The 9,425-nt window shown below is 38.5% G+C and overlaps 1 protein-coding gene and 1 pseudogene across 1 annotated transcript; one reads left to right on the top strand and one right to left on the bottom strand.

Moving 5' to 3' along the window:
• Positions 1–345: 345 nt before the first annotated feature.
• LOC104464822 lies at positions 346–1,498 on the bottom strand (annotated as a pseudogene).
• Positions 1,499–2,690: 1,192 nt separating this feature from the next.
• MRPL42 (mitochondrial ribosomal protein L42) lies at positions 2,691–9,140 on the top strand. Its single transcript, XM_010077652.1, has 5 exons — positions 2,691–2,858; positions 5,226–5,289; positions 6,253–6,337; positions 7,605–7,768; positions 9,015–9,140. Exons 1-5 carry the CDS (start codon positions 2,777–2,779, stop codon positions 9,058–9,060), a joined length of 441 nt encoding a protein of 146 aa, XP_010075954.1. The 5' UTR covers positions 2,691–2,776; the 3' UTR covers positions 9,061–9,140.
• The last annotated feature ends 285 nt before the right edge of the window (positions 9,141–9,425 follow it).

Raw genomic sequence — 9,425 nt, 5'->3', positions numbered from 1 at the left:
GCATCTAGATAGTTTAGCTCTAGCAAGTGTTATTATAAGTACTTCTGGTTTTATACTGGGTGATGATATTTACATTGTGAACAAGAAAAGCATGTTTGAGGAATAATTCTGTGGAGTGTGCAGAAGGAAGGATGTAAAACTTAGGTGGGTGAGTACCAGTAGAAAAACTGCTAGAAGACCAAAGCCTGGAAACTTTTTCTAAAGTTAATGACCTTCAAAGAGTGCCTCTCAGCAAATTAAGTCTGGTACCACATTTGACTATTAAGGAGGCAAGTGCCAGTACCTTAAAAATAAAGGCTTGTAAACAACTGACAAATAAGGAAGAATATACTGCACAAATTTTATTTATCCATAAGATATTCTCTTGTGAAGTATTCTCATTCTGCCCATTCCCTAATACAACCTTCATCAACTGCTTTTAAGTCCTGGTTGAGTCAACAGTATTTGGAATGCTTGAGCAGGGGTAGACATTGCTTAATAGGCATCCAGACATACATCTCTGGACACGAGAAGTCAGGGGGCCTTGTATCTCACTTTGGGGCATGAATGAATGTAGAAGCTCATATAATGAAAACAGATCAGGAGCATTTTCATTAAGTTGCCTAGTAAAAGCAATTTCCTGTAATGCAGAGTAGACTCCCAAAGATAAGAAAGAATGGCTTGGATCATAGTACAGATAGACAGAGGACGTGCAGTAGGGTAGGATATCAATTACATTGACAGCAGTTATCTTCCTATCCAGCCAATACTGCTGGTAAAAAGAACCATAGCCACATTCTTGTCCATTTGGTACATTCTCTGCGTCCAGGGGAGAATCACAGAGGACTCCTGTGTTGGTTTATCAGGTGGGTCCTTGTGAATAACCATCTAGTAATGTTTATAGACCTGGTAAGACTCCTGAAATATGGCTTCGAACCATGAACTTGTTGGAGGTGATCTCACCACCCTCACCTTTAATTTGCTGGTGCATCATCAGACAAAAACAAAGTCTTCAGTGGTTTTAGGTTGGTTTGGTTTATATTTAGAGTTTCACAAGAGGAAAACTTGATTTCCAGCTTGGAGAGCCTTCAGATGTGTATATCTGGTTCTGAAGCAGTTTCTGCAGTTTTCTTTCCTTCTGTACGTCCTTTGCTTTTCTACACGGTGACTTGCTTACATCAGTACCTTTGCCTGGCTTGGGTGGTACATGGACAATGTTAGCCAAACGTGATGGTTCTCCAGGGGCTGGTGCATCTTTATCTGCACATATATGAAGAGAACCTGACAGAAGTCTCTTTGTAGGGAACTGGACAGGCTGGGTTGATGGGCTGAGGCCAGTTGTATGAGGTTCAACAAGGTAAAGTGCTGGGTCCTGCACTTGGGTCACAACAACCCCCTGCAGCGCTACAGGCTTGGGGAAGAGTGGCTGCCCAGCAGAAAAGGACCTGGGAATGTTGGTCAACAGGAAGCTGAATACGAGCAGGCGGTGTGCCCAGGAGGCCAAGAAGGCCAACGGCATCCTGGCTTGTACCAGAAATAGTGTGGCCAGCAGGACTAGGGAAGTGATTGTGCCCCTGTACTCAGCACAGGTGTCATAGATGAAATCTCTCACACGGCTGTGATTTAGCAGTAATTTGAGCTTTACTGGGGGGGTGTGAGGCAAAGCAAGGGTTGTTAGCGGTTTAACAGTTGTTTAGAATACTGACTTAATTACAGGTTCAAGAATGATAAGAATCATGCTAACTTGTAAGGTATTCTAAAGGATATATGTATGTACAAAGCATGCAAAACACAGAAACAAACAAATTATCACCAGCAATATATGGATCGAGTAAATGTGTAAGCAGGGGTGCTAGTGAATAAAAGGTTCTCTCTTCTCCCTCTGAAAGAGAGGCAGATAGAGGAGACTAGCCAATAATTAAAAATTCCCTCTTTTCTTCTTGGGTTAGAGTAAATACTCACAATGCCTTTGCATTCCTCAACGGGTAATTTTTTGAGCCTCGAGAAGTAGAACTTTGCCCAGGCCTGATGTAGCCTCCCAGCAAATGGTCCTGAGAGGCATCCTGGCTCAGGGGAGATGCTTGGAGGGGGAAAAATAGCACCAGGCACCAAGTGTCTGAGGAGCAGGGGGATTGCACCACCACAACTGGTAAGGCCACTCCCTGAATTCCATGTTCAGTTTTGGGCCCCTCACTACAAGAAGGACATTGAGGTGCTGGAGTGTGTCCAAAGAAGAGCAACGAAGCTGGAGAAAGATCTAGAGAACAAGTCCTATGAGGAGCGGCTGAGGGAACTGGGGTTGTTTAGTCTGGAGAAAAGGAGGCTGAAGGGAGACATCCTCGCTTTCTACAGCTACCTGAAAGGAGGTTGTAGCGAGGTGGGTGCTGGTCTCTTCTTCCAAGTAACAAGTGATAGGACAAGAAGAAATGGCCTCAAGTTGCACCATGGGAGGTTTAGATTGGTTATGAGGAAAAATTTATTTGCCAAAAGGGTTGTCAAGCATTGGAACAGGCTGCCCAGGGAAGTGGTTGAGTCAACATCCCTGTAGGTATTTAAATGGCCATGTAGGGACATGGCTTAGTGGTGGAGTTGGCAGTGCTAGTTTAATGGTTGGACTAAATCTTAAAGGTCTTTTCCAGCCTACATGATTCTATATTGAAGACATTAAATTGTCAGTCTTTTGTACCCTGAACAATTACAAAACTGGTTTCTTTCAGAGGGTGTTCAGCAGAAAAAAAGGATATGGTGTCTGTTTGAGTTCCGTTTTGTCCAGGACTGGTTTCCTCCTGCTGTCATCATGGCAACATCGCTTAGAACTGCATGGTCCAGCTTCTTTTGGATGCGTTCACTAGCAACCTGTAAGCAGGCCCCACTGCAGAGTAAGTAGTGATGAAATTGTGGAAGTCCTATATTAATTTTTTTCTCTGAGATCCTCTTTTCTGTACTGTTTAAAGTAATGGAAGCATGGAAGTTAATTTTTATTTGAACAGAATCAAGTCTGATACTCCGTGTTCTCTGCTAATAATTAAAGGCTATCTTGGTTTGGTTTTTTTCTTATTTTAAAGCTTCCATGGTCTACCTATGATGCTTCTCTAACTTATTAATTAGCTTGTAAATACCATCCCTCTTACCCCTAATTATATCTGAAGATTGAAATTTATTTTTCCAGACTTACAAACAATGATGAGAAAAGGCTACGGTAAAATCTCATTACTTAACATAAGCAGCAAACAAGTGAAAACAAGCAATATTATTTCTTAGGTTTTTTCCATGTTTTAGTTGTTAATAGAAAGATGTAGGGGATATAGTAAAAGTGGTAGAAAAGACAGGAATTGAGAAAATATAATGGACATGTTTGATTTTGGAGGTTCAGGGGCAAGGAGAAGAAAGAAATCTTAGGAAGCAATACAAACTATTTGCAGTAGTATTTTACCAGAATTCAACTTAATAACTAAGAATGGTTTAATTGGAAGAACTGAGGCATGGAAGTGCTAACAGAAATTCTAAATTTAATAATTTTATGTCTAAAATACATATTTAACTATATTAGCTATATCTAAATTTAAATGTAATAATTTTACGTGTAAAATATTTCTGAGAGGAAAGTATCTACACAGAAGTTTCTTCTTGGTCGTTTCACCTTTCCCGATTTTAACACACTGAATGCTCTCCCCCTCCATTATGAACAGCCAAGAAGAATCCTAATTGTATTAAAACTAAACATGGTCCACATAAAATAATATCAGAGAAAAGCTGAAACCATTTTATGACTTATTTGAAAACAGAAGGCTCAGAACATGCTAAGACTTAATTCTTGTGATCATAATTCAGTTCTTAAAGTGTAGCGCTTGAAGAAGCTTCACTGGACTCGGAAACTTACATGTGGAATTGTGTCAGGTTCCAGCAGTAAAGGAGGGGGTTTACCAGTAAACATCAACTCTAGGCACTTCCCAGGCCCATCCTAGGCATGCATACCTACATGGCTGTGGAAGGCAAGATGCCTATGGTGTGGTTCCTATATACAGGACTGTTACTGTTTAACACCTTACATTGGGTTTATGGTTGGACTCGATGATCTTAAAGGTCTTTTCCAGCCTCAATGATTCTATGAAGCAATGGGAATGGAATAATGGGAAAACTCAGTTGGAAGGGAGTTTGGGTGGTCTGTGGTCCAATCTCCTGCTCAAAGCAGGCTCAGCTCTGCAGTCACACCAGGTCTCTCAGGGCTGTGTCCAGCTGGGTCTTTAAATCTCCAAGGACAGAGACTGCACAAACCTGCCTGGGCCCCAGTCCCACTGTTGGCTGTCCTCATAAGGAACACATTTCGCTGCATATCCAGTCAGAGCCTCTCGTTTCAACTTAAAGGTGTTGTTTCATGTGATCCCACTGTGCACTGCTGTGAACAGACTAGCTCCTTCTCTCCAGTAACCCCAATCCTCATACATAGTCACTGGGGGCTGCTGTTAGGTCTCCCCAAAACTGTCTCTGCTCCAGGCTGAGCCAGCTCCAGTTCCTCAGCCTCTCCCCACAGGGCAGGTGCTGCAGCCCCTGACCATCTTGGCAGGCCTTCATGGAACTCACTCAAGTTTCTTTTATGAAAGGGCCCCAACCTGGCCATAGTATCTGGATGTGATCTAACAGATGCTGAGTAGAAGGAGATAGTCCCTTCCCTCAGTCCACTTAGTACTGTCCCAGATGCTGTTGATCTTCTTTATTGCTTGTAATTCTTGTGTTTGGTTTCCTTGGAGCAACAGGAACCGGGGCAAAGGGGTAAACTTCTCTAGTGTTACAGCAGCCATGACATCATTGTTTTGTGTAGCATATGTAGCAGTCACCAGCAAAGTACAAATTTGATTTTTATAATTAATATTGCTATGAATGAAATTACAATCTTCCCTGTAAGTCATAAGGTAATATTCTTTGCATATATAAGGAATATGCTCTTATGGTGAAATCTATAGATATTTTGTTCAAACTATGATTTTTCTTAGGAAAATAATACAATTGGAAAGGTAAATGTAGGCCATAGCTACCTAGATACTGTATTTTTTGATTGCACTAGAAATCCGTGTAGTAAAGTGAACTTCTACTGAGACAGTATTTGGGTTTTGTTAATCTAAAACTGAGTATGATTATAATCCCCCATTAAGAACAGAATGAAAATATAAACCTTTTTAAATTTGGCACAGCTCTGCTTGTTTTTACATTAGTGTTCTTTACTCGTTTTTTTTTTTTTTTTTTTGCAGATGGAGCTGTGTATCATGCCTGCCATAAATCTACATACTCTGTTCTCCCTGAAGACTATAACTGGTATTTAAATGTGCTTTGATATGTGGCCTTTACATGTAACATTTATTCCAGGGCTATTTTCTCTGTCATGAAGTTGTCATATGATGGTAGCAAATACATCTTCTGCCAGTTTTGGATACATGTAATAATTTTAACTGAAGTACTGCTTTCAATCATAATGATTGTGAAGTTAATATTTCAAAAAATAAGCATAATGAAAAATAATTTAGGACTCATTCTAAACATAGTGATGACCTCAGTACCTCTGTAGTTTTGTTTGTGGAAGAGCAAAAGTAGCTAAGAGCAGTAATTTTCACTGACGCTTGTTTTTAAGACAAAGTCCAGGTATTTTTGTGCTGCTGCATAGGGAACTTGAGTAGAAACCAGAAAAGACAATACAAATATAGTGAGAAACACAGCATCCATGCCATACAGTTTTTTAGGAAGCTGTCATGGAAGTTAATAGGGAAGGAAGGTGAAAAGACACATACTCCCTTAAGGAACATCTCAGTAGGACTTTTTGTTCATCGTGCTCATCATTTTTTACCAAATATAAAAGTTGGAGATTTCTTTCCTATTCTTTCTTTTGTAGGTGCCATGCTTATAAAGGCATGTTGTCCTAGACATCATTATCCCCATCTGTTGTTATAGTTCTATATGCAATTATTCAAAGTGTTAAAGATTTTTTTGCAACCCATATTTCCAGCTATCTTTAATACTTTATTTTAGCCCTTTTTTCCTTTCCATCTGAAGAAGAAACATGAAGATGGCTGATAAAAAAAAAAAAAAAAAAAAAAAAGTGGAGGTTCAGATCAAGTATTTGAGACCCTTATTTTATAAGGGTTTATTTTATAGAAGATTCTTAAGAATTCATAAATGCAGGGTCAAATCTGGTTTTCTTTGGGACTCGGGCTGCTCAGTTCCTCAGCACTTCTGAAAATTATGAGGGATATATTTTAAGAGTGTAAGCTTTTGTCTTTATAGCAAAGTGGAACTTGCAGTGACATCAGATTTGAAGACAATTGTCTGCTACCACCCTTCGCTTGAAATTCCATACGAGCATACAAAGGTATGTCCAAATGTACACATTTATATTTCTTACTCTTGTAAAGTCATAAGTAGTTAATAATTTTGAGCCTTTAGGGCATCTTTTTAGATTTGAAATACTGTGGTACTTTTTAGTATGTGATCACCATGTCTGTGAAGTAAGTGAATGACAAATATAGCTGCTGCCATGAGGAGGACCTTATTCTTAGTTGAATTGAGGGGAAAGTTGCAGAGTAAGAAATGCTCTGATATCACAGCATATAGTAATTTGAATACAATTAAATGAGGGACTCAAATACTTGTGCACTACAGAGAAAACTAGTGTCTATCTATGAGCGTACTCCTCAAAGAGGATGTTTGAAATGCAGGTTACAGTTCACATGTCCTACTGTGTACAGGTGCAGCAGTCTGGGCAAGAGGATATGAAGAAGTGCTGCTGCTGTTGTTTTCAACTTGAGCTTTAAATTCTATTCAGCACTCTGTGTTCATAAACGCCACAAAAAACTTTAAATATTGAATTTTTATCTATCAGTAGTACTTTCAATGTGTTCTTTACACTGACAAAAGTAAGTCTAGATAAACTTTCCTAGTGTACACTCTTTGTTTCAATTTCCCATGTGCTAGAAAAATACTGCAAATGGTAGCTACATTGTTGGAGTACGCAATGTGAAAATTCTCTGTTGAAAACTTAAAATGTGTGACCACTCTTTGCCTGCAAGTTGCATATCAGTACTTTTAAACTTATCAGTTGCATGTCTTCTCAGGAAAAACATCTGCAAAAGTCTAAAACAAGGAAAAATATTTCTAATGGTGCTAGTAGTTGGGTTTCAGGTTGAGAAAACACATCTTGGTCTTAGCAGATGCACAATTAGGAAGTGACATTCTTCTCCAAGGTATAAATCATCTAAAAGCTTTTTTAGCGATGATGATTGTCACTATTAATAAATTTTAAATAGGAATAATATGAGTACTTTTGTACTAGTAGAACGGAAGCTTATGATTCAGCTCGTGAATTGTAAGGATGAGATCAGCAATAGTGATGACAGCAGTGCTGATTTTAAGGGTAGGGTAATCAGCTGTAGCACCTGGGGTAATTAGATGTTTCTAGACATCTGCTCCACAGTGGTGTGGTTTTGTTCAGGGACGGGGAAGGGGGGTTAAACAGCCTTTACAATTACAGGCCAGGCATTCTTTTGTATTCCTTTGGTTTCAGCTGTTAAGAGTAATTTGTAATGCTATCTATGTTTAAAAAAAAAAAAAAAGATATATACACACTACTGTTTTAATAGCCCATACCACGGCCAGATCCAGTGGATAATAAAGAAGAAACCCTTGATCAAGTTTTGAAATCCAGACTGAATAAAAAAGAGCTAAAGAACAATAATGGTCCTACAATTGAAGAGCTCAGCAAAATGTTTTACACAACAAAACATCGCTGGTATCCTGTGGGACAGTAAGTATTTTCTTTTCAATGTTTGTTCCTTTCAGAGGTAAAGGGAAATACAGGAATAATATAATGACTAAATTCAACCTAGGGTAAGTCGTGTAAGACAAGATGCTGTTAGCTCATGAGCTACTACATAAAATCTTAAATGCAGTGTTGTGTAAATGGAAGACTGTATTTCATAAGGTTTTTTTAAAATTGCCTGTTTGGTAGCCTTTGCAACTTTTTTTTTTTATAAAATATGTCACAGTAGAAATTTTTCATACCATCTAGTTACCTACTGGTTGAGGTGATTTATTAAAGTTGCATAAGAGAATCTAGTATGTAAAATATCATTAATGGACATATCAGATACAGCTTGGAAACACGCATTGTCTATTCTTTAACAACTTTTCAGATAAAAACTTAATGGGATGATTCTCAGACTTAAGAGTAATAGAGGTTTTTTATTTGAAATGGTGAAAAGTGCACCTCGGTGTGCCTTGTATTCATAAAGCTAAGAGGAGAAGAGGTACAAATATGCATGACTTGAGAGTAAAGAGGAACTATGTACATTCAGATACACTAATGAAAACAAATGGTATTCTAGTTTGTGTTACCCCTTTCTAGTCTGTGTTACTACACCTTTTGGTAGCTGCTAATCTTATAGCTGTGGAGGCTTGATACAGGCAGAGTTTTTTTCTTTTGTCCACAGAAAACTTTTTAATTGTTGTGTTTTGGGAGTAGATAAAAGGAATTAAATGGTAGAACTTTCTATGGCCAAAGGGTAGCTGTCACTTTAATGAGCATCAAACAGGATCTTCCTTGTTTTAGGGTGGGTAATTAAGAGGAAAGCAGGGATAATTTTTGTTGTGAAGAGTTTGGTTTTTTAGTTTGTCTGCAAAGTATTACACTATTTAACGTACAGTCTGGCATAACTCTTTTAAACATCAAGTCTCTTTGTTCTCTAGCAATCATTTAAGCTAAAGGAAAAGCTGACCATGTAATCAGAATAAACAGCAGCCTTTGTACCTATTCAGCTGTAGAACTGATTGGATTATTGCGTGCCTGTAGCAGATGTAGCAACAGAAATGAGTAGCGTTATGTAACTCCATGAACAACAGAGATGACATCTAATAAGTGGTGATGGGTTCTGCTCCTGTATCTTGCGTTTTGCTTACTTGTGTAACCTCAGATCACTCTCTGGGGGCAAAAATATCATAAAAATCAAAGACTGTCCAAAGCTTGCATTCACTGCACCCTTTTTTTCTTCTAGGTATCACAGAAGACGCAAGAATCCTAATCCTCCTAAAGACCGATAATTAAGATAACTTCTTGTTCATCAGTACTTTGCTATTAATCTTTATTTCAAATAAAAATTATAGAAAGTGAGATGTTTGGCAATTCTGTGTGAGTGCTATAATGAAAACATGCTTAACTAAATTTGACTGTTATTTTCTAGTTCAGTTAGTTGACAGAAAAACAACAAAACTGCACTAATGAAACAAGATTCAGTGAAGGTGATCGTACATGCATGGTCAGAGAATGTGCTAGTCTTAGAACTGGATGTAAGAGGTGATGGAGTGCTCCGATTAAACGCGGTCAGAGGTTTATCATTGGTAAACTGAATGCATAGAACTATTATGTCAAAATGGGAAGTCTAGAACTGGACACATAAGGGTTTGGT

Source organism: Pterocles gutturalis, unplaced genomic scaffold, assembly GCF_000699245.1.
Source record: "Pterocles gutturalis isolate BGI_N339 unplaced genomic scaffold, ASM69924v1 scaffold2296, whole genome shotgun sequence".
In the NCBI taxonomy this organism is placed as follows: Eukaryota; Metazoa; Chordata; class Aves; order Pterocliformes; family Pteroclidae; genus Pterocles; species Pterocles gutturalis.
This window is presented reverse-complemented; position numbering and strand designations above follow the sequence as displayed.

Coding starts and splice junctions, on each gene's coding strand:
- MRPL42 (XM_010077652.1), top strand. CDS start 2,777: ATGGCAACATCGCTTAGAACTGCATGGTCCAGCTTCTTTTGGATGCGT. Junction 6,338..7,604: donor TTCCATACGAGCATACAAAG/GTATGTCCAAAT, acceptor CTGTTTTAATAG/CCCATACCACGGCCAGATCC. Junction 7,769..9,014: donor CGCTGGTATCCTGTGGGACA/GTAAGTATTTTC, acceptor TTTTTCTTCTAG/GTATCACAGAAGACGCAAGA.